General features: G+C 42.3%; 1 protein-coding gene across 20 annotated transcripts in view; it reads left to right on the top strand.

The window, feature by feature from the left end:
* Nucleotides 1-17405: 17405 nt before the first annotated feature.
* The window catches only part of Ccdc170 (coiled-coil domain containing 170), a 149955-nt gene continuing 141304 nt past the window's right edge, over nt 17406-26056 (top strand). For 15 of the 20 annotated variants that reach the window (XR_015682748.1, XR_015682753.1, XM_087650891.1 and 12 more), the window contains exon 1: nt 17406-17564. Coding sequence is in view for 16 of the 20 variants with exons in the window: in XM_087650891.1 (XP_087507017.1) it covers nt 17499-17564 (66 nt within the window). In the remaining 4 variants the exon portion in view is untranslated. 20 annotated transcript variants of the gene reach the window in all.

Consider the following 26056-nt stretch of genomic DNA (forward strand, 5'->3'; position numbering starts at 1 on the left):
TGCACTCTGAGCAGCAGGGCAGATAGGAAAGAGGCTTAGACAGAGGGGTCAGAGACACTATGATCAAGGCAACTCTTATAAGGGAAAACATTTAATTGCGGTTGGCTTACAGTTTCAGAGGTTCAGTCCATTATCATCTTATCGGGAAGCATGGCAGTGTGCAGGCAGACATGGTGCTGGAGGAGCCAAGAGTTGTACATTTTGACATGTGGACAGCAAGGAGAGCCTGTCTCACACTGGTCAGACTTGAGATCACATATAGGAGACCTCAAAGTCCTGCCTCCACAGTGACACACTCTGAATAGTGCCACTTCCTATGGGCCATGCATATTCAAACCACCTCAGAAAGTCACAGAGTAAATTACATTGGACCAAAGATTAGGAAGAAATATGCAAGTAAGCCGCATAGCCCATGTGGGATCAGACAGGATAAAATCTGGGAAAGTAGTTTCCGTGTTTCAGGAGGTTATACTGAGAGTCAGAGCTGGGGCACCAGTGGGCATGTGGTCAGGCTATGGGAGGCTTTGGGTACTACTGAAAGACCTTTAGAGTTTGCTCACAGTGAAAGGGGTAACTATTGGGTGACTTTGTGGAAAGGCATAAGAGATCTGTAGATCTATATTTAGATATGTAGATATATTTAGATATATTTGATATAGACCACTCAGGCTGCTGGGTTAGAGAACAACTTCTTAGAGAATGTATAGAAGATGAATTGGAAGTGGGGGGGCTCGATGGGGTAATGAGGTGGTAATGCAACATTGGCCTAAACTGGGCAGTGAGAGGAAAAAATAGAGCAAGGAAACACACACACACACACACACACACACACACACACACACACACACACACGCATACACACACAAATATTTTAAGGAAAAATGGAATTTGTTGCATTGGAGGTAATCCAGGTGGAAAGTGTAAATAAATTCCAAAATACAAACTGGTAGATAGTAGGGCCATTCTAAGCTAACTAAGTGTGCTCAGTTTGACTCTTCCTAATGATTGGTTGGTATAACTGTGACTTCTAAACCCTGCTCCCAAGGGCTCCTGGGATATCCTTACAATGTCAAGGGGCCAGAAACAGAACTGAGACCACATCCTCAAGTCCTGCTGTAACCAAGGCAGCCACAACAAGTGAGCTTTGTATATCTGTTCCCCTATAAAATCCCATCAGGATAAAGTGTTGCAAAGTGAGGACAGTGTTACACAACCGAACTCTCTCTGTGTGAACAGGTTGTAGTCTCCCCCAGTAGACAGTCTCTACTGTGGCTTCCTAGCAAACTGGGGAGAGGGCAATGCAGTCATTTACGAGTGTAACTATACTTAGAATTTTAATATACTTGGTATGGAAATGTTTCGGTTTGGCCTGTAGCAATGAGTAAATTCAAGGTAATCTTTCATAAGTATATAAAGTTCCTCCAAGAGAATGAAACATTGTTTCATTTACAGTAATTCCTGTTATCCATGGAGCACACCCCCCAAGACTCCCAACTCCCCCCATCCCCCACCCTGGGCGTTACAGGCATTGAAAGCTGGTTAAGGGCAGCTGTTGCCCTTGTCATAGTCTTCTCCCTTAAGAATTAATCCAGGTGGGCAGGTCAATGTCTTGGCCAAGAGACCACTCCTGTGAAGGTGGGCTCAGCTATTGGTATGTTAAAGAGAAAGGAGGTATATTTATCTCTTTAATGAGATAATAATGCACTTTTATTTCCCAGAATTCCTGGCTCCTGTGTGATCCCTTCTGAAACCTCAGTCATTCAGCTCTTAAGTCAGCCTACTTTTCTGAATGAGTCAGAAAAGTATAACTTCTCCACCTCCTTCTCCTTCCTTTTTAAGATTTATTTATTTTATGTATGTGAGTACACGATCCTCAGACACACCAGAAGAGGGCATCAGATCCCATTACAGATGGTTGTGAGCCACCATGTAGTTGTTGGGAATTAAACTTAGGATCTCTGGAAGAGCAGTCGATGCTGTTAACTGCTGAGTCATCTCTCCAACTCCCCTGTCTCTCTCTCTCTTTTTTTTTTTTTATTAACTTGAGTATTTCTTATATACATTTCAAGTGTTATTCCCTTTCCCGGTATCCGGGCAAACATCCCCCTCCCCCCTCCCCTTCCTTATGGGTGTTCCCCTCCCAACCCTCCCCCCATTGCCGCCCTCCCCCCATAGTCTAGTTCACTGGGGGTTCAGTCTTAGCAGGACCCAGGGCTTCCCCTTCCACTGGTGCTCTTACTAGGATATTCATTGCTACCTATGGGGTCAGAGTCCAGGGTCAGTCCATGTATAGTCTTTAGGTAGTGGCTTAGTCCCTGGAAGCTCTGGTTGCTTGGCATTGTTGTACTTTTGGGGTCTCGAGCCCCTTCAAGCTCTTCCAGTTCTTTCTCTGATTCCTTCAACGGGGGACCTATTCTCAGTTCAGTGGTTTACTGCTGGCATTCGCCTCTGTATTTGCTGTATTCTGGCTGTGTCTCTCAGGAGCAATCTACATCCGGCTCCTGTCGGTCTGCACTTCTTTGCTTCATCCATCTTGTCTAATTGGGTGGCTGTATATGTATGGGCCACATGTGGGGCAGGCTCTGAATGGGTGTTCCTTCAGTCTCTGTTTTAATCTTTGCCTCTCCCTTCCCTGCCAAGGGTATTCTTTTTCCTCATTTAAAGAAGGAGTGAAGCATTCACATTTTGATCATCCGTCTTGAGTTTCGTTTGTTCTAGGGATCTAGGGTAATTCAAGCATTTGGGCTAATAGCCACTTATCAATGAGTGCATACCATGTATGTCTTTCTGTGATTGGGTTAGCTCACTCAGGATGATATTTTCCAGTTCCAACCATTTGCCTACGAATTTCATAAACTCGTTGTTTTTGATAGCTGAGTAATATTCCATTGTGTAGATGTACCACATTTTCTGTATCCATTCCTCTGTTGAAGGGCATCTGGGTTCTTTCCAGTTTCTGGCTATTATAAATAAGGCTGCGATGAACATAGTGGAGCACGTGTCTCTTTTATATGTTGAGGCATCTTTTGGGTATATGCCCAAGAGAGGTATAGCTGGATCCTCAGGCAGTTCAATGTCCAATTTTCTGAGGAACCTCCAGACTGATTTCCAGAATGGTTTTACCAGTCTGCAATCCCACCAACAATGGAGGAGTGTTCCTCTTTCTCCACATCCTCGCCAGCATCTGCTGTCACCTGAGTTTTTGATCTTAGCCATTCTCACTGGTGTGAGGTGAAATCTCAGGGTTGTTTTGATTTGCATTTCTCTTATGACTAAAGATGTTGAACATTTCTTTAGGTGTTTCTCAGCCATTCGGCATTCCTCAGCTGTGAATTCTTTGTTTAGCTCTGAACCCCATTTTTTAATAGGGTTATTTGTTTCCCTGCGGTCTAACTTCTTGAGTTCTTTGTATATTTTGGATATAAGGCCTCTATCTGTTGTAGGATTGGTAAAGATCTTTTCCCAATCTGTTGGTTGCCGTTTTGTCCTAACCACAGTGTCCTTTGCCTTACAGAAGCTTTGCAGTTTTATGAGATCCCATTTGTCGATTCTTGATCTTAGAGTATAAGCCATTGGTGTTTTGTTCAGGAAATTTTTTCCAGTGCCCATGTGTTCCAGATGCTTCCCTAGTTTTTCTTCTATTAGTTTGAGTGTGTCTGGTTTGATGTGGAGGTCCTTGATCCACTTGGACTTAAGCTTTGTACAGGGTGATAAGCATGGATCGATCTGCATTCTTCTACATGTTGCCCTCCAGTTGAACCAGCACCATTTGCTGAAAATGCTATCTTTTTTCCATTGGATGGTTTTGGCTCCTTTGTCAAAAATCAAGTGACCATAGGTGTGTGGGTTCATTTCTGGGTCTTCAATTCTATTCCATTGGTCTATCTGTCTGTCTGTACCAATACCATGCAGTTTTTATCATCCCCTGTCTCTTTTGAACACTTTGGGCATCCTCATGCTTTTCCTAAAGCCTATTCCCCCATGTGGCTGTACATGCCAGCTTAACCCAAACAATATGGCTCTCTCTCTCTTCTTCCTTCTTAGGGTTGCTAAGATTCATAGCTTGCATGCCCTGTTTTTTTTTAAACTGTAATAAAATTTTCCTTGAGGTTTCTTCTGAGTCTGTTCTTAATTTTTTTTTTTTGGTAAGGAGTCTAAGAGCCCTCAAAGGAAACCTCAATTTTCCTGGTAACACAAAGCAACCCCCACTGGGACTTTAAAACATTTCTGGTAAGAGGATGTTTGAAACCCATTCTAAATGCACTATGTGGCATAACTTGCCCATGATAAGATTTAGTTTATAAATCTTATAAAGCTCAAGAAGCTTGATAGATTAGGAATTATTTTTACGAAGTCCGCTCATCTGGGATATGAGCTTGGAAGCATCTAACTCTGTAAAGACAAGATGAAGGCTCTGGAGGGATCAAGAGCTTTGAGGAGGACGAGGGAAGAGTGAGTAGCCGAGCTCGGAAGTTACACACTTCACTTTGGCCACATCCCTAAGGTCAGATTTCCAGGTTCATGCCTAACTACCTACCTTTCGTGAACAGCAAACCAGTCAGCCACATTCTAGCTATGGTAGGAAAAGATAAAACTATAAACCTGGGGTCTGATTTATGTTTTTGCCTCGGGGCAAGTTAAGCTGCTTTTCGTGTTTTGTGACTGAGAGTCATACTTACGTGCATAAGCACTGAGGCTGTGTCCGAGACCTGTGTGCTCATGGGCGGTTCAATTGGTTGTCCTGAGGCTCCATCACATAAGTGAGGGAAGCTCTTCTCTGTCTTTGACAAGGTATAATATCTGCTTCCCTGGGAAGTAATTTTCTAGCCTGTCATCAAACTATTACTGATAACATAACTGTCAAAATGGCCGCAGAATGGGCAAAAAGAGCAAAAATCTCTTTCAAGTCAGTGGTTTTACCAACAGGGCTAAATTGCCACACAGAGATTATGCTGGAAACTGAATTCACCAGAGGGAACAATTTTCCAGACTCTGAAAATACCTTGGAAAGTTTGAGAAATACCAGATTGGCTGGTTTGTCTCTTGACCTGGACATTCCAATGTGCTTGCAAGATTTATTACTACCCTGATTTGTGCTGGACGTGCCTCAATTCACTTTCTGCCTCTCAAAGAATTTCAAACGTTACCTCCAACTTCTCCAAGTTCACTTTCTCTGTGGGAGAAGCTAGGCCCAAGTTCTTTGAGCTGGGTTCTTCTGCACCCAAAATAAAAAAAAGTCTTTGTTTAAATGGCTCAGTGGTTGGGAGCACTGACTGATCTTCCAGAGGTCCTGAGTTCAATTCTCAGCAACCACATGGTGGCTCACAACCATCTGTTATGGGATCTGATGCTCTCTTCTGGTGTGTGTGAAGACAGCAGCCGTGTTCTCGCATACATAAAATAAATAAATAATTCTAAAAAAAATATAAACAACTCAAGTGAGGAGTGGAAGTGCACTCTGCACACCTTTAATTGGGTGGCAGAGGCAGGCAGATCTCTTTGAGTTCAAGGCCAGCCTAGACTACAAAGTTCAGAAAGCCAAGGCTACACAGAACAGCCCTGTTTCAGAAAACAAAAATGAATAAAAACAAAACCTTGGTTTTGTTAACTTTTTTCCTTGGTTTTAATAACTTTAAAATAACTTTTAAATAACTTAATCACTTTGAAATATGTTTTATCATTCTTTTAGCAACTTTGCAACACGGGATTAGGGATTAGGGTTTTTTGCTTTCTAAATTTTACTGTTTTTCAATAATCTGAACTCAGCAGGGTAGTAATATTAAATACTTGCCTTACTCTTTTTAACTCATTGGCTTTCCCATCAATGTGTGTACTGAGCAGGCTAATTCACCAAATGAAATAAAAGAAGTTGGAGCTCTGAATTCATTGCTTTGTCTCTAGGAGGGAACTTGCAGAGCTGTGTTAAGAAGCCCTGAGAAGGCTTAAGGGCTAGCTTGTTTTTAAAATGATCGTCTGATCACCAAGCTTCCTGCATCTTGCTTCCTTCTCTTTCTCTTTCATAAGAGCTCTATCAACCAAGTAATTTCATGACTGGTAATGCAAATTTATAAATAGATTTAATTGAGATCAACCTATGAATCATCAGAAGATAAGGGTCTCCTACAAAAAATTTAGACCAATAAGCTATTTGGATGTTTCTGGGAGAATAAAGAGAGCCACTTTATAGATACAGACATGTGGCTAACCCACAATTGCTTATAAAATCTGGTCTCATATGAAGTAGAAAAAATATCAAAAGGGTTTAGATTGCTTCTGTGAAAACCTTGGCAGGAACCTAAAATCAGCGCAAGAAGCTAGGCGAGAAAGCAGTGGGGTGAGGAAGGTTTTCTTTTTGATTTTAAAAAGCAAGAACTGCTTTTTTTGTTTGAAAGTTGGCACAATTTTAAAAGCAATGCAGAACATGTCTAAAATGGGGTCAGGAATATCCCACACTCCTTTCAACTGCACTCAGAGCCATGCGATTTTCCAAAATGATAAAGACATGTACCAGAAATAGTTGGGGCTTCTGCTTAATTTAGAAATCACGCTTGCTTTTGAAACTTGATTTTAACTGAATGTTTGGTAAATTATCTTCATGTTTTGAAGAACTATTAACTTTCTTTCCTTTGAGAACTCCAGCTTTTACTGCCAAGAAGAATTCTGAGAGCGGGGGAATGGCTCAGTGGGTAAGGATGTATAGTGACCCAGGTTTGGTCCTAGGAACTCACATAAAAGAAGGAGCGAGCAGGAGTCAGAGAGTTGTTCTATGACCCTACATATACATTGTGGCTTACAGGACCCCGAAATGGTAATACTATTAGTAATACACCGATCTTAGTAAGTTTTCATTGTTGTCTTAGAGTAATCTTGACTAACTTCAAGGGTGTTGCTGTAAGTCTGCTGCTAACCTCCTGGTTTTGGACAAATAACCTCCAGAGACATTTTACAAATGACCGAGGATCCTACTGATGGCAAGGTTGTGGGCAAAGGGATTCACCACATTGTCCACTGGCCTCCACTGTGTGAACCATGGCAAGCACTCACCTACCCACCCACTTGCATATCACACATGTACATAAACCAGGGCTCACATAGATGGTGCTCCATAGCATTGAATAAATAATAATAATAATAATAATAATAGTAGTAGTAGTAGTAGTAGTAGTAGTAGTAGTAGTAGTAGATCTAAGCATAGTGGAACATTTCAGTTAATGGTCATTAAAATTATCATTAGATAATTTTATGCATGCACACGATGTGTTTTGATCATATTTACCTTATAACTTTTTTCTTCTCTTTCTTTTTCTTTCTTTCTTCTTTCTTTCCTTTTGTTTTGTTTTGTTTTGAGACAGGGTTTCTCTGTGTAGCCCTGGCTGTTCTGGAATTCATTTTGTAGACCAGGCTGGCCTCAAACTTGGAGATTTGACAGCCTTTGGCTTCTGAGTGCTAGGATTAAAGGCGCACACTGCCATTATCCCCCTCCCCAACCTTCCTCTATTCCCTCTCATCCCTCTGGATCTCTTCTTCCTCCTAATATGTTTTCCTCTTCTTTTTATATGTATGTGTGTGTGTGTATGAATACATGCTTGTGTATAACATGTATATATGCATGTTTGTATGTAAGTATGTATCATTTCTATGATCCACTGAGTTTAATTAAGGTTGCTTACATGAGCATGAGTATAGTGTTATTGACTGGACCACGGGCATCTTACCGGTAACTCCACCCCTGACGAAAATGGCCCTTCCTTCCCTCAGCAGCTATAACTGCCAATAGCTCCTCAGCCAGGGGTGAGGCCTGGTGAGCCCCTCTCCCAGCCAGGCCGGAATGTTGACAGGGCTGATGTAGTGCAGGTCTGCTGCAGGGAACAGCTGCCGGGGCTTTATGAGTGCAATGGCTGCGTCATGCCCAGACGTCAGCGTTCACGGGACTCCTCTCCTCATCTGGCTCTGGCATTCCTTTGGCCCCCTCTTCCAGATGTTCCTTGAGATGTAATGAGGATGTGCCACAGCTGTCCAGTTTAGATTGAACACTCAATAGTCACCTCTGAGGCTCTGTATGAACAGCTGTTCACCGTAAAAAGAGGCTTCTCTGAGCAAGGCTGAGAGCAGCGCTAATCTATGTGTGGGTCTGGGCACAGACGTGCAGATGGACACGAAGTTCTTAGATCCCTCTGGCAGGCTCTGTTTGCTGCTGTGTTGAGAGCTGAGCCTTGATCTTTCAAAACAAAATGCTTACTTATTATTTTAGATGATAAACAAAGCTACCAAAGGGACAAGGCATTAGTGATTGAGGTCCTCAGCTTCCGTTGTGGAGCCACGTGACGCATGTTGACCTTCTATCTTCCTTAAACATGATGAGATAGTTAACTAGGTTAAGGTCACCTTGTGGCTCAGGAGACACTATATCTTTAAAAGGCATTCTGCATATCTCTGCTATGGTTTAAGAAGAGGAGGCCTACAAGTTTGTGTTTTTAATTTTAAAAAATTAGGAAAATTTAAATCATGTATGTATTATGTATGCATTATGTATGCATTATGTACTGATGTGTGAATGTGCTGCCATGGAAGCACATAGAGGTCAAAGGACAACTTTTTAGAGTTGGTTCTCTCTTTCTCTTGCTTTTGCTGCTTAGGGTACTCCAGGCTAATTAGCCAGCAAGCTTCCAGAGAATTCTCCAGGCTAATTAGCCAGCAAGATTCTAGAGAATTCTCATGGCTCTACCTCTTCTCTATCAGGAAGGGTGTGGGGAGTATAGATCCATGTCCTATGCTACGTCTTCCAGGTTTCTTCGTAATTCTGGGGACTGAACGTGTGTCAACAGGTTTGTACAACAGCAAATACTTTTAACTGTTTTAAGTTTTGTATGATTGTGAGATATGGCCTCATATAGCCCAGGCTAGCCTTAGATTCCCTAAGTAACCATGGGTGACCTAAATCTTCGTGAGTCTATTTCCCAAATGTTGGTGTTACATGCATGTGTTTCCATGACCAGCTCAATGTCTGCTCTTAGAAGTGAGGTGTTTACAGCTAGGCAGTGGTGGCTCACACTGTTAATCCCATTGCTTGGGAGGCAGAGGCAGGTGGATCTCTGAGTTCAAAGACAGCCTGGTCTACAGAGGGAGTTCCAGAACAGACGGCTGCACAGAGCAACCCTGATCCTCGTGCTGGAGAGAGGGCTCAGTGGTTAAGAGCACTTACTGCTATTCCAGAGGACCTGAGTTTAATTCCCAGCAACCACATAATGGCTCACACTTATCTGTAATGGGATCCGATGCCCTCTTCTGGTGTGTTTGAAGACAGAGGCAGTATATTTACATACATAAAATAAATAAATAAATCTAAAAAAAAGAAACCCTGACCCAAAAGTCACGTGTGTGTGTGTGTGTGTATGTGTGTATGAGATGTTTTCAACTCCTTTCTAAAAAGTCCTGTTTTCCCAAAGCAAAAAGGATGCTTTAAAAATTTATTCTTATGCATTTGTTAAAATAATTTAAGCCTACAATCTTCCAAAGTTGCTGGTACAGTAGAATAAGAACAAATATTTTGCTTTTCCAGTCTTCATTTGGAGAATTCTATATTCTGTGCTCTAATGCTAACAGCCAACACTTATTAACTTTGTCCTGAATACCTGGTACTTTGTACATGTTAAGTGTTGCCAGTACTGCTATCTAGAACATGGATAACAAAACCGGCTCAAAGAAGTTAAGGTATTTTTCTAAAACCATAAGACTAGGAAATAGCAATATCAGAATTTGAATCCAAACAGCTTGGCTCAAGAATCTGTCCTCTCTGGTGATCTGAGGGCCTCCAAGTCCAGGGATAAATTAAAAAAAATATATAAAGATATATGGTAAGATAACCTAATCTCATGGGCATTTTTCATATGTGTGAGTAACAAACCAGATGCCATTTATAATCTGAGCTCAGTGAAGGTTGAATTGCTGATGGGCAACTTAGTTAAGCAGAGAGAGGGTTTTCTTTCTCATCATTTCATCATTGAGCAGTCTCTTATTTTTAGCCATCAAGGAGGGCTGGGCTTTGGTCTGGCTAATTCCATAGACCAGTCCACACTTCTCAGTGACATATCTATTAAGGACTTTTCCTCCTGGCTTTCTTCTTCTATCATCGTCCTTGACGACATCAACATCAATGGGCTGACCTGTCCAACACCTTGGCCATTCAGTTCTTTGATTACCTGCTTTGGGAGCAATGATGTTTTTCCTTTTCCAACCTAAGCTACCCATTTCCATGGTTACAGCCTACTCCAGGAACTGCCATCTCCAGTTTTGAACATCTCACCTTGACCGGCTCCTACTGTCCTCTATTATTTACTAGAATTGCCCATTGCTGCTAGGTTCTGACCCCCTCAAACCTTTCATTCACCAACTCTGTCCTTTCTATTCTTTCACATGCTTTCATTTTTCATCCACCTTCACTTCCTTTACTGCCCCACTTCCATTCCATATCCATTATTATTATGACTCCCTTGCAAAATAAGTTACCTGTTCTTCTCCCCATCTTGCTGACCTAGTATAACCTTGACCTCGGTGGAAGGTAAATGTGCTTCATTTTCTCAAAGATTTGGAATAGAGGAGCAGAATCATACAATAGAGACCACCAGTTTCATTTAAAACCACGACCTTAAACCTCAGGTGTTCTTTCAACGCTACTGGAAAACCCCATTATTTCCTTCTACTGTGTCTCCCAAATGCTGGTCATTTCCCTGCCACCGAGAGGATATTTTTATGTGTGAATACTTCCTGTGTAATGATTACCACAGGATTGACCTCAACTTGATTCTGGTTGGAAAAGTAAAGCTGGGTGTGGCAATCCTCACCTGGAATTTACGCACGGAAGCAGGAGGATTGCTGCAAGTCTGAGGGTTGCCTGGCCTCTGTAGTGGGTTCCGGGCCAGCCAAGTATACACAGTGAAAGCTTGTTTCAATATGGAAACAAAATAAATAAATAAAAAGAAATGTATCTATAACTCAAACTTTGTGTTTCTTTGTGAACCACAAGGACTTCCATATCTCCTCCAGTCTAGAACAAAGTTTGAACCAAGCACTAGGAGGGTTGAACACACAAAACTGTCTCTTCAAAGGAAGAGATATATAACTTGCTTTCCTCCCAGAAAGCTAGGAGCGGATGTGACTAATAGTCTGGTGATTTTTGTGCTATCTGTATGGCCAGGCCACATCAGCTCCCTGATTCTTATCAAGAACTTGATTACCTGGAGCCTTTTTCCGTACTTAATCTACAGAACCTGTCTCTATGGATGATGTCACTTGTACTTTATAAGAGTTTCAAGTAGTCACGTCTTAAACTGTGTCATGCACATGAGATTGAGTTAATTATCACTAGGAAACCCCTCCCCCCAAATTGTGCTGTGCTTAAATATGCCTAAAATAAACTATGTGGGGTCAGACTCTCAATCTTTGAACCAACATTGGCTACTGAGTTTTCTTTTTGTCTCCCTGGATTGACTCTATTGGATACTGTCAGGGTTTCTATTTCTGCACAAACATCCTGACCGAGAAGCAAGTTGGGGAGGAAAAGGTTTATTCAGCTTACACTACCACATTGCTGTTCATCACCAAAGGAAGTCAGGACTGGAACTCAAGCAGGTCAGGAAGCAGGAGCTGATGCAGAAGCCTTGGAGGGATGTTACTTACTGGCTTGTTTCCTCTGGCTTGCTCAGCTTGCTTTCTAATAGAACTGAGGACCACCAGCCCAGGGTTGGTACCACCCACAATGGGCTGGGTCCTCCCCTCTTAATCACTAGTTGAGAAAATGCCCTATAGCTGGGTCTCATGGAGGCATTTCCTCAACTGAGGTTCCTTTCTCTGTGATAACTCCAGCTGTGTCAAGTTGACACACAAAACTAGCCAGTAGTTTGAAGAGACTCCCCCTCTCTCTCCCTCTCCCCGTGCCCCTTCTCCCTCCCTTTCCCCTTTTCCCCTCCTTGTCCCTCTCTCCTAGATCAGGGATTATGGGTTGGAAGCATGGCCTTTGGGTCAAATCCAACATACAAACAGTTCTGGGTATACATTTGTGTCCATCTGTATGTTTGTGTTTGTGCATATGTGGACTGGGTGACAGCTGCCAGTATTTTTATTTCTCATTGACCTAGGCTACACTGATTGGACAGTGACCCCCTGAGACCTGCCTATCTCTCCTCCCCAGAGCTGGAATTACAAGTGAGTACCATATCCATTTTTGCTTTATGTGGGTTCTGGGGATCAAACTCAGGTCCCCAGAGCTTGAAAAGCTTCACCAACTTCGAAAAGGTTTATAACCTCTTAGGTGCTTTCCTGAACCTTTTGCCCATGGCATTCATCTAATTTTGAAACTTTTTATTTTTGCTTATGTACATGTGTGTGCATATGTATGTATTTGCTCTGCCATGTTTGAGGAAGGGTCTCCTCCTTGTTTGGTACTATGCTGTCAACTCCAAGCTAGCTATCTCAGAAGCTTCTAAAGGATTCTTCTGTCTCTACCTCCTGTCTTGTTGGAGAAGGGCTACGTTACAGACATGGGCCACCGTGTTCAGCTTTTCCATGGGTATTGGAGGTCTAACTCTCAGGCAAATGCTTTTACTTGATGACCATCTTTTCCAGTTTTTTTTTCTTTTTCTTTTTTTCGGAGCTGGGGACCGAACCCAGGGCCTTGCGCTTGCTAGGCAAGCGCTCTACCACTGAGCTAAATCCCCAACCCCCATCTTTTCCAGTTTTGATTTTGTTTTAAATCCACACCAAAACAAGTCAGTGCAAACACACCTAGAAGACATATATATATATATATATATATATATATATATATATATATATATATATATATATATTACATGTGAGTAAACAATTGTGTCTTCAGACACACCAGACAGAAGAGGGCATTTGATCCCATTACAGATGGCTGTGAGCCACCATATGGTTACTGGTAAGTGAACTCAGGACCTTTGAAAGAGCAGTCAGTGCTCTTAACAGCCTAGCCATCTCTCCAACCCAAGAAATATTACTATATTTTAAAGCAATATTTGGCTTATTTAAAATTTATTAGGGACTGCATCTGTGTGTGTGTGTGTGTGTGTGTGTGTGTGTGTGTGTATGTGTATGTATGTTGTATGTGTATATTTGGGGGGTGCATCTTCCAGTGTGTATTGATTTGTGTGTGTGTGTGTGTGTGTGTGTGTGTGTGTGTGTGTGTGTGTGTGTGTTTGGGGTTGCATCTGTGTGTATGCAGAGGTCAAGTGTCCTATTTCATTCTATTCCATTCATTTTGAGATACAACATTTTATAGAACTTGAAGCTCCCACTATTTGGCTAGGCTGCTGCCCAATGGGCCTCCTGAGATATTCTTGTCCCCCACTCCCAGAGCTTTGATTACAGAAGTGCGTTGCTATGTCCAGCTTTTTACTTGGGACCTGAACTCAGTTGCTCAAGCTTGCAAGGCAAGCACATTCCTCACTGAGCCATTTTCCCGGCCCTGACCTTTTAATGTTAGCACACTAAATAGAGTATTCCAACATATGAGCTTGGAGAGACACCGACATAGGTCATAGCAATTTGGTTGGGAAACATTTAAATTGAATATACTCTTCAAAATAATCCTTAGATCACTTAAGTGTCATAGGAGCAGTTTGAATGTCACATTTTAAAACATAAATTTAAGCTCCCAAAGTTATCATAGTAAAATTTTTCTTTAAAATTTGTTTTTATTCTATTTTATGTGTATGGGTGTTTGACCTGCATTTGACTCTGTACTGTGTTGCATGGATGCAAGTGCCATGAAGGCCAGAAGGAGGAGGAAGAAGAAGAGGAGGAGGAGGAGGAGGAGGAGGAGGAGGAGGAGGAGGAGGAGGAGGAGGAGGAGGTATCAGATCCCCTGGGACTGGAGTCACAGATAGTTGTGAGCTGCCATGTGGATGCTGGGAACTGAACCCAGGTCCTCTGGAGGAATAGCCAGAGCTCTTCACCCCTGAGTCATCTTTCCAGGCCAAGTACAAATGTTCTTGGTTCTTTTTTTTTTTTTTCCGGAGCTGGGGACCGAACCCAGGTCCTTGCGCTTCCTAGGCAAGCGCTCTACCACTGAGCTAAATCCCCAACCCCACAAATGTTCTTATGAGAAGCATGTGCATTTGTAAAACACATGGATAAACAAAAATCATCATTTAGAATACAGGAAATGATGTCAGAACTGACACAACTGTCCATCTTCCTCTCCAGGAGCCACTTTCCAGGCTTTCAATAAATAAATAAATAAATAAATAAATAAATAAATAAATACACAAATACATACATACATACATACATACATACATACATACATACATACATAAACATTGTCTCAGATAGCATGTTTTCTTAACCTGGATGTAGACATCCCAGGCTTATCAGGGTATTTCAAGACACGGTTAACACCATCGGAGAATGAATTTTCTGATTTAAGCTGGATATGTTCAAGACTTTCTGTTCCACACTACAAAATATCAAAATATCTGTTCTGTCTTCTTTCCACACCTCAGGCTAAGTTTGTCCCTAACTGAACGTCTTCTTTTCCTCCTTTGCTTTGTCCTCTTGTTTGTTAGATCCCCACTATGTCAGGTGAGCTCATCTGTAGGTGACTCACACCTCCGTCTCCCCTCTCCTCACCACGCCCCTTCCCTCTATTGAGTCTCACCTTCCCTGTGGCGGTCTCCTCCCTGGACTTCCTTCTTCCAGCTCACTGCTGTCCTGGTGCCTTCTTGAAGTTTAGCATTCCCCATGTTGCTCTTCCTGACTGTACTAGCTCGATACCTCTTGCACTGCACAGTTCAAATTCAGCCTGAGCCCTAGTTCGGAGCAGTGCTGTTCTGTAAAAATAGCCACATGATGCGTACAAGGTCATACAACTGTTAGCTCACTTCTCTGTTGTCACTGTAAAGAAAAATACAAGTGTCCATGAAGGTATTAACAGGCCATAGTATATTGCTTACCCAAAGATTGCTCTCGCCCATGGAGTTTTGGGAGAAGCCCCATGGGAGCTTTTTTTGTTTTACTTCCAAGTTTGCTAAAACTATCATCACAATGGAATGCTCCGAAGCCCAGCCTGAAGTGCTAAAATATCAAAGGTCCCTTGGCCTACAACGTAGGCCTCTGAATCCACCAGCCTAGCTCCCTACACATCATTCAATTCTAGCATCTGAGGTAGCCATCACGTCACTGGCTTCATGTTTTAACACCCAGGAAAGAGCAAAGGTAACAGTTTTCTGCATCCATTACCGTAAGAGTACATGGTGCCTTCACTTGGAGACAAAACTTTTCAACAATGAGTCTGGAGAAACTGTGAAAGCTGAGATCTGCTTTCTTGGGAAAAATCCAAGGTCAACTGAAGTGACCAAAAATAGACTTTCAGCAAATGGAATTCTGCAGCAATAAAATAGGCTAGAGAGGTATTGGAGAAGGGGCTTTTTCCAGACTGGTTCTTCTAGATGTATGCAGCTTTCATCCGCTTTGAAGCTCCTTGGACGGAGTCAGTTCATTGAAATGTAAGCAAATCCGTGATGATTCTACTGTGAGGAAAACTTAACTGGGAGATGTGTGCCCTATGAATCCCACCATGAACAGGAGATTCCACAAAGCATAGCTTCCACCAAAAAATTTACAAATTAATGTAGCTTCAGATGAAAGTATTGATCCAAGTTTGGATTGGATATGTGGCTATAATTACTATAGCGCTACAAGCCACTGTAAAGGATGCATGGTGCCCCATAAATATGCGCGACTCTAAGACAGTATAGCTGGTTTTTGCAGAACTAGTCACGGTGTTTAAATTATGGAGCCAACCTAGGTATCCAACAACAGAGGGCTGATAAAGAGTGTGTGGTATAAAGGGGCCTGGAGAGATGGCTCAGTGGTTAAGGGCACTGACTACTCTTCCAGAGGTCCTGAGTTCAAATCCCAACAACCACATGTTGGCTTACAACTATCTGTAATGGGATCTGCTTTCCTCTTCTGGTATGTCTGAAGACAGTTACAGTGTACTTATCTATAATAAATCTTTAAAAAAAAGAATGTTGAGGGAGGAGGGGAAAAATTAAAAAAAGAATGTGATATATATATATGTATATATATTCTTTTCAGTCATAAAGAAAACTTCAGGAAAATGGGTGCAATTGAAGATAAATACAAGTGAATTAAGTCAGGCCCAGAAGGACACATTTTTCCCTCAGTTGCTAATTTTGTGTATAAATCACATATATGTGTGTGATATAGAAGTAGAAGAAGGAGCTGGAGAGATGGCTCAGTGGTTAAGAGCACTGGCTGCTCTTCCAGAGGTCCTGAGTTCAATTCCCAGCGACCATGTAATTGGATCTGATGCCCTCTTCTGGCGTTCTGAAGACAGATACAGTGTACTCATATAACTAAAGTAAACAAATCTTTAGAAGTAGAAGAAAATTGTCTATAGGGCAAAGGGGCCTTGTGGGGGGCAGAAGAGATACTGGGGGGATGGTTAGAGGAACTATGCTTAGCACACAGTATATACTTGTATAAAAGCCTCAAAAAGTTAAAAAAATAATAATAACCACTGTCAAGGTCACGTAACCGTGAGAGACAGCAATGAACGATTCTAGAATGGCTGGATGGAATCTAAGATAAGCAGCCCCAGCCCTGATTTCCTGTGAGAGTCCAGCATTCCCAGGGCTTTCAGGCGATGTGACTGCGCGATCCACTTTTAGTTTCTCTCACTGAGGCAAGCTCCTCTGCCGCACTTGGTTTTCTGGTCCGGGATGCCTTCACTTTTCCTTCCGGCAGCTGCACGTCCTTGCCTTTTGTTTTACCCACTGTGACCATTTGCTTATTTGGAAAACGGATTATTCTAATATTCACTTCCAAATCTCTGGGGAACACTTGGAACTGTTGGTGAAAGGCCACCTACCAGGATGTCGCAAGAAGCCGCGGGGTTACCAAGGCATTGCGACATCTGTGCTTCTAGGCAGACTTGTTGAGAAGACAAGATGAGAAAAGTCAGGGCAGGCCACATGCTTTGCAGAGCCGGGTATAAAGTGCATGAACCACTCTTGTGCAAAGCAAGCAAGCAAGCAAGCAAACAAACAAACAAACAGCTAAGAAGTTTGGATGGACCTGTGGTTCCGTTATTTGAGTGCTTGTCCAACATACCTGAGAAGGCCTTGGGTTCAGTCTCCAGCACCATCTAAAACCTGCTATTTGCATTCACTTTGGTAGTGTTTTCCCTTCCCCCCTTTAGAGCGATCTTTCTCCCGAAGTGTCCTTGGTAGCTAGGAGGACTTGTTCCTAAGGGATAATTGCCTTGTGGCCTGTGGGTCTCCGAGGAGACTTGGCCACTGGTTAGTGCAGGTCATAGGCGCCGCCTCCAATTCTGTTTACTTGTTGCCCCAGGAGACGCACTCCGGTCCCAGGCTCTGTGCACTACAGTGCTACTGCATCGTGGGTCTCCTGCATCGTGGGTCCCCGCAGCATCTTCCAGCCCAGCCAGCATGAGCCACAGCAGTTCCTTGGGCTCCGGGAGTCCGGAATGCCCCCGCAACGCCTCACCGCCAGAGGTAGAGTTCCCGCAGCTGCTGCCTGGGAGGGGCGCGAGCATTTTTGCTTTGCACAGTGTTCTGGGTGGGATTGAAACAAGCTCAGTTCCCACAGGGGCAGTGGTCAGAAATGGCAGGTCTTGAGGTAGTGCCACGCGGCCTCTCTGACCACTGAAATTGGCTGAATTCCACAGAGTAGCCTCTCCTGCTGTTCCTCCTCCGCCCTATCCCGAGGGAACAAAGGAATTGCTTCACTGAACTTAATTTTCGATTTAAGCAATGTCTTTCTAACCCAGAGATGGCAGGATTAGCGCTGGGCCTCTCAAGGGCCTCCAGCTTGTAGGCTGCTTACAGTCCCCAAACAGTAAGCTCATTCATTACTCCTACATCATACTTGACATTGGGGGACTTACAGGTGTCACACAGAAGTAGGAAAGTTCTGAACCTGTCCGGAGTCTTCTTCAGGAATCCCCGCCCCCAACCCCGTGTGTGTGTGTGTGTGTGTGTGTGTGTGTGTGTGTGTGTGTGTGTGTGTGTGTACACATACTGCCTCTCTAACCTAGGAAGGATCCTCAGGGCATACCCGCCATAAATATCCTCTTGACAAAATTAGATTTAAAACACAGGTTGGATTTTCCAACATGCTGTGAGAATTCAGTTTTTCAGCACACTTGACTCCCACTCCCCCCAACACTGCTAGGTTTCTCTGCTTTTTCACATATTGGTGAGAAACCAGTAAGTACCATGATATGCAAATAATTGTAGTTTTATTCCCTGATAATTTTCTATTTGGTATTATATTTTATCCTAATGTAATCTTGGTTCTCTGTGAATTAAGATGGTTGGATCATATATACGCATGTGATTCAGTGAGCCCATTCAAAGTAAATCACAGACCCTGTGTCCAAATATACTCTTTTTTTCCTTTTTTTTTCTTTTTTTCAGAGCTGGGGACCGAACCCAGGGCCTTGCGCTTGCTAGGCAAGCACTCTACCACTGAGCTAAATCCCCAACCCCCCAAATATATTCTTGTAATAAGGGAATTCACCAAAAGTGCAATGACCAAATTCAGAATATTTAGCATTATTATAATCATATTATCTAACGTACATTTTCTGCTAAATTTTGACAATTATCCCAAATATAAGATACCCCTCTTAACACCCCCCCCATTGTGTTTAGTGTCTTTATAGTTGGACTAACTCCTCAGCTCTCTGGAAATGTGACTCCCCACGAGCTGATTATTGGTAGGAAATTATGTAGGAGATATTGTGTCTTGTACATTGCTTCAGGAGCTGTGTAATATCAGTATGACCTTTAATATTGATGCCCTCAATAATAGGGACTGTACCTGCTGGATTGGTCACTTACCAGTGGTAAGTGAACAATTGTAGGGGCTGGGAAAGATGGCATTCACTGGCCTTATGGTAACACGATGGCTTGCATGTTGCCCCAGTTCCAGTAGATCTGCCATCGCTTTAAACCTCTATAGGCATCAGGCACGCACATGGCACACACACACACACACACACACACACACACACACACACACGCCTCCTTGCTGTGGTGATTTGAGTAGGAATGCCCTTTCCCACCCCCTGACTCATGTAATTGAAGCTTGGCCCATAGGGAGTTGCTGGAATAGGTGTGGCCTTAGAGAAAGAGAATCACTGTGGGATCAGGCTTCGAGGTCTCCTATGTTCAATCTATGCCCACTGTGGCACGCAGTCTCCTTTTTGCTGCCTGCTGATCCATATGTAGAACGTTCAGCTCCTTCTCCAGCACCATGGCTACCTGCACGCAGCCCACCTTGATGATAATGAATTAAACCTCTGAAGCCAGGCCCAATTAAATATTTCCCTTTATAAAATTTGCCATGGTCATGATGTCTCTTCAGGACAAAAGAAACTCTAAGACAACTTGCAAAACTTTCATATACATAGGATATTTGTTTAATAAATAATCGTAATAATTGTGAAATTATTTTTAGGCTAAGCCTCTACCTACATAAAGGACAATTTCTGCCATATTTGATATTTGAGCTGGCTTGGAAGAAACATTTTATTGAGGACAGAAACAGAAATGCCAGCATCTAGTATCATTGTAATTGGTGTTTTTAAAAACCATTTCATTTGTGGTGATCTTTGGTAGATAATGAGGAAGTTTTGATGAAAGACACCAATAAGGCATAACTGTCTTCTGAAAGTTTTATACTTTTCCTTTTATGCTGCACTGAAAAATGGATTAAAATACAAAGCATGGATTATAGGCACCTTTCTGATGGCATAGATAGATACCCAGGGCCTGAGACACCAGGTTTGGAATAAAAGCAATCCTGATTACTTTACTTTTCCAGATTATTTGAACTTAAATGTTCTCATCAGAAATATGGCATATCAGTTACCTTTGTTGCCATGGTAAAATATCATGACCAAAAATGGCTTATGAAGGAGGAGTTTACTTGGGCTTTCAGCTCTAGAGGGAGAGTCTATATTGTAGGGGAAGCATCGTAGCTGGCAGCTACAGCCAGAAGCAGAGAGATCACATCTTCAACCACACAGAAAGTGGAAAGAGCAAACTGCAAGGGAGACCAGGCTATAAATTCTCAAATCCTGCCCCAGTAACACGTTTATTCCATCGAGGCTGCACTTCCTAAAGGTTCCATAGCCTCTCCAAACAGTACCGTCAACAGGAGACCAAGTGTCTGCTAGGATACTGATTCAAATTATCGACTCTGTTCTGTCCCCACTATTTCAACTGGTACCTCTGCTGCCACTCTAGCAATCAGTTTATTAAGGATCCAGGAATGAGACCGAAGCTAGAAAAAGGGATGAGTTCTTGCTTTTCCTGGACAGTTTGAGTTCATGGTCAAAGGAATGAGGGTTTTGTAAAAGGCTGCCTCTTCCCTAGTGTCAGGAGGCAGATTTCACACTAAGATTTTCTCAATCATATATACCAAAATCAAGTCCTCAGAAGAGCTTCACGAGGTTAGAAAATGTGAGAGCCGTGAGCAGCATTAGAATGAACTAGAGCTTCTCAGGTAGGGAGGAGTGCCCAAGTTCTATGCACCTACGACAATAGCACTGGATGAAAACGCTACCCAAAGATAGAGCAGCATCAACAATTAGCAAAAGCTATAAAGTGGGAACATAGTGAAAAGTGTTTTAAATTCTTATCAGTACCACAAACTAATGGTAACTTTCAGGCTATCTTGTGATGTTGCTGGCTTCATACGTTTACAGGCTCTGAATGGAAATTATTACTCCAGTACAAGCTACTATTAAGAAATGGAGCGAGTCTCTTTCCTCTGTATGGCCAGGGCTGGAGAGATGATTCAGTGGTTAAGAGCATTGATTAAAGGACCCAGGCACCTAAGAACCCAAAGGAAGCTAGTTACTTTGTTACTATGATACAGAATTTGCAAAGGCAAAAAGACATTACTAGAGGTGATAAAGAATGATGCCCTAAAATGAATTCCATTCATCAGGAAAGTGTAGTGTGTGTGCAGGAAGTAATATAGCCCTCAAATACAAGAAGAAAACCTGGAAGATAGAAGATCTATTAGGATAAACTGACAAATCCATGTGTGAGGTAGCACATTTCTTTCCTTTTGAAATTAAAGTTATTTAGTGTGTATATGCATACATGCTTGAGTGTGTGTGTGTGTGTGTGTGTGTGTGTGTGTGTGTGTGAGAGAGAGAGAGAGAGAGAGAGAGAGAGAGAGAGAGAGAGAGAGAGAGAGAGAGAGATGTTCGTGGAGGCCCGAGGATAACTTGTCTGATCATTTCTCACCTTCCACCTTGGGTGTCTGAGGGACTGGAATCGAGTCACCAGGCTTCATCTAAGCACCTTAACCCACTGAGGCATCTCATTGTCTCCAGAAAAACTTTCCAAATACGTCAGGTAGGGTCTGGTCAAACATTTAGTAGGAGAAATGTTAAAGGGCTAAAATTCAAATTTATTTATGTTATTGTGAGAATAAAAATGTTCAAAGTAGTAGGAGGCTTGGGGAGGAGAGGAGATGGATTTGATAGAATTTATGCACATATATAAAGTTCTCAACAAGCAAAGGAAAACAAAGTCCCAAACAATAATTTGAGGCTTTGAATATCTTTACTCTTGAGGATTGCTGTTGGTCTTGATGGTAACACCTCTGAGATACTTATGTTTTTCCTAAAGTAGGGTGTGTGTGTGTGTGTATGTGTGTGTGTGTGTGTGTGTGTGTGTGTGTATGTGTGTGTGCACATGAGTTGACAATTATTAGACCTAAGCCTAGAAGTACTTTATTGGTAGGGACTGAAAGATGAGATCTTTATACTGTTACAAACAAAGGAAAACAATCAAATCATTTGAGAACATTAGATAGGCTGCTTTTAAAGAGATTTTACAAAATTCTGGCCAGTACCCTTCTAAAACATAAAAGGCCCTAGGGGAAGACTGGGTGAGCATGTAAATGAAATGAAATATGGGAGCCTCCACTGGCTCCTGGTCAGAAAAGAAATGATTAGCAACACACACACACACACACACACACACACACACACACACACACACCCCAAACCAAACCAAACCCAACTCCCCCTCCCCAAACAAAACAAATCAGGTGAAACTAGAACAAGGTCAACAGAGCAGTAACATTGTAACAATCTATGTTCTTCATTTTGATAACTGTGCTTCAGTTGTACAAGCTGTTCACAGAGGAGGCTGGGGAAGGTGACTTTGATCAGAAAGTCTTTGTTCTGACTTTTAAGCTACTGTAATTCATTTTAGAATAGCATACCCAAAGGGTATAGGAACAAATGGTGACAGGTTTATTCATTCACACATTTGACTCTGAGATTTTTAGTATGATGATCATCTTCTCTTGGTACTTATTCTCTGACCACCTGGCTGAAGAATCTACACTCTGAAGAACAAAGAGAAAATCATTTTCTTCATACTATACTTAAGAAATACTGACTTTACTTAGTTTTAGCAAGTAGAATGTGGAAGCATTTGGAACAGCACTTGGTTTGTACTTGGATTAAGCTGATGAATTTATAAGGACTTTCTTGTTTCTGTGTTCAAGGACAACATAGTTTTTTTTTTTTAAATTCCACTAGGGAGTAACCTGGTCACATGGGGGATTATTTATGCCATGTTCTTTTGCTCAAGGTTTTGTTCATTCTTTGTTTTGCTTCTAGTTATTTTTCCTCTTTGAAATTAGTGTGTTGGTGGCTTAGATTTAAGGACAGGGAAGTTTAAAGTCCCTGCTGAAGTGGATCCCATATTTTTTTCCTGATATGCTAGCCCAGCTGGTGGCTATGGCTTCAGTAGCAATCTCTCTCTCTCTCTCTCTCTCTCTCTCTCTCTCTCTCTCTCTCTCTCTCTCTTTCTCTCTCTCTCTTACACACACACACACACACACACACACACACACAATTTAGTTTGAATAACTAAAGATCACTTACAACATTGACATTATCAAATCAAATAAGTAAATATCCAAATAGATATCTCCTTTGGGCAGTTGGGAGGGTATTAATTTCATAAGATAAATATCTGAATTATGTTTCTGAGTAACCCAAGTGATTTCCTTCTCATTGAATGTTCCCTCATATTTTTCATCTCAAACTTTCCCCGTGGATGTTCATTTTCAGGAATGTGGCTTTTGGCAGAGGAAAGTCAACATATTGTAACCTCAGTGTCAGTGTCAAGTGCAAGAGTTTTACCCCTGAGGGTAATTTGATCTTTCTATAGATCTCTTGAATTTTGGGTCAAAGATACAGATAGTAGGATTTCTGAAGTAAGTCTTGATGTTGAAACCAAATATCTGGATTAGTGAAAGTGAAAATTTAGGAGGAAGTGGGGGCCATGCGGCTTCTGCTAGTGAGATGTTGGACACAGGGCAAGTCTCAGACACTCTGTTACACAACAAGCACAGAGATCCTTCGAGCTGCAACTGTAGGGTCTGGTTTAGAGTCCCCCTCGTAAAAAGTTGTATTTGAGTATGAGAAAAAGGGCCATTAAAAGCTAAGCAATATAGAGCATCATTTCAGAGAACGATAAAGGCTTTGAGAAGAAAGTCAGACAAGATCATAAGCTGGAGATTCACAGGGTGAAGGGCAAGACCCACTTGGCTGGGGTAAGAAGGGGGGCTCTGGGGATAAAGCAATGGACTGAGTCTTGGAAGGAGCCATCCTAGAAACAGCAGGCTTGTTGATGGAAAAGAGAGAGATATATTTATTTGAGAGTAGTTTGAGCCAGACGTTCTGAATTTCCAGCCAGCAATCCAAGAACTTGGGAGGCTGAAGCAAGAGGATTGCTATGATTTGAACTCGGGCATCTTGATGAGACTGTTAAAAACAAACAAACAAACAAACAAACAACAAACAAAAACCCAGCCCCACCACCAAAAAACCCCGCAAACAAACAGAAAATTGTTTTCAGAAGTGTGGCTTTTGGTATAGAGTGGTGGCCATATTGTCACTTCAGCATCAGTTCCAAGGGCAAGAGTTGTTGATTAACAATAACAAAAGCAAAAGTGGTTTGTCAACTGATGTTTATCAGTCTGTGGATGTGCAACATCCATGGAGGTGCCATGCTGTCAATCACTCCCAGCTTCTCCCATTCCTGGTGATATTAAAAAAAAGGCAGGCGATGGGAAACCTACTTGACAACCACATGCCATGTGTCCACTGTTGCTCTGAGAGAACATTGCTGGAATAATTGGTGAATAATTCTGCAGTCTTGATAAACGACTTGGATCTGACAATTACATGACGACAAATGTTCTCGGGAAGTGTCTACTGAAGGACTCGGGGGTAACGGATCATAATGTGTGCAGATTGCTGGAAAGAGATTCAGCAATCAGAATCATAATTCGCACACAAAGAGGTAAATTAAATTTGGCCAAATGTTCTCATGATTGTCGATTGAGTCAAAAAAAATCTCAGGTTCACTGGATTATTCTTGCAAGTTTTCTTTGTATTTAAGTAAAACCAGAAACCAAAACCCAAAACAAACAAGCAAGCAAGCAAACAAAACCCTCCTCAATATGTGTCAGTAACCAAATGAGGTTACAGAGTAGAAAGTACTATTTCTGGCAACTGAGTTTATAGTTCAGTTAAGTAAAATAATTAGTAATAATGGAAGTCGATACTGGGGGACAGCCAGCACGGTGAACATCAATGTATTAAGGACCCAGAGGGATAAACATGGTGAAGCAGACCCAGTGACCTGGGGCTTTCACAGACTGGAGGGTAGGGGTGGGAAAAGGGAGACACTGGTTCTGTTTTTGTCCTGTGAGAACACCACAGGGATAGGGGTCCTGTGGAAACCTGGGCGAGTGCTCTCACCAAGAACAACCTTGGTCTTGGGTTCCCCAGCTTTCTGAGTTGTGAAGAACAAATGCCGTTTGTTTAAGTTGTTCCAGGCTCTGGCATTTTGTTAGGGTATGGGTTGACTCACAGACAGCCTTTGCTGAACTTAGAATCCCTACTCATGCACTCGGGTCTTCCACCCAGCAGATCTGATTCAGGGCAAAGACCTTTGGTGATGAAATGGACAGTGTCTTTAATGGCAGAACCATTCCTCTTGTGAGTGATCTCATTATGTGTATGTATATATATGTGTGTATATATACATCCTCTATTTCCTCCTAGAAATTACTGGTGCTCTAACTTGTAGGACTGAGGACTGTGAGCAATGGCTGTTGGCTCTAACCTTCTTTCCTCACCCAACTTTCTTTAGCTGGTAAGCAGATGACAGATGAGTCTGTGGCAAGAGCTTAAAGGACAGGGAGGATAAACCCAGACAGTACACATTTTAGAGATGACACTATTTAGATGGGGAAATTGAAACTTTTGGTCACAACTCCATTTGTTACCAGGAGACCTTAGCTGGGTTAGAAATATATCTCTTTCCCTGTGCAAGGAACTGCACCCTGTTGTATTCCCTTTCTCCCTTAGACCAATTTCTGGTGGTAAAGGTGATCATGAGTATGCTGGCATGGTGCTGAGGTTTAGGGGACCAGCACCAGGCTGGACCCTCTTCATGACCTCCTGACCCCAACTCTTGACACCCTCTTGGCCCCAGTGGGCATCAGTGTGAACTGATTTCTTGGCTCTCCTCTGGCTTCTGAGGGTTCAGCCTGCAACCAGGTCCATACTCATATTCAGTGGTCCTTTGAGTCTTATCTAATTCACTCTATTAGTTTTTCTTGGGAAGATGGAGATCCAGGCTACACTTTCCACCTAGCTAGTTGTCAACAGAGCTTTCTGCTGTTTCCAGTCCACTTAAGTGGTGTGGTCCCAATATACTGTCTGATAAGTCTTGACAGAGACACCTAATGCCTCCTGTGGAGATCCAATTTAAATGCAAACACACTGCTACTTGTTGAAAACAGGCCCCAAAGTCAATTAATCTTCCTGTGACTTACTTTGAGTCCAGTTGAGAAATTATCTTTTTAATATGGACTGAATTTTCCTTAGCTTTCTCGAACTTTATATTCCGGTAAAATATACACTTTTAAA

Source organism: Rattus norvegicus, chromosome 1, assembly GCF_021556685.1.
Source record: "Rattus norvegicus strain SHRSP/BbbUtx chromosome 1, alternate assembly SHRSP_T2T, whole genome shotgun sequence".
Classification (NCBI taxonomy): Eukaryota; Metazoa; Chordata; class Mammalia; order Rodentia; family Muridae; genus Rattus; species Rattus norvegicus.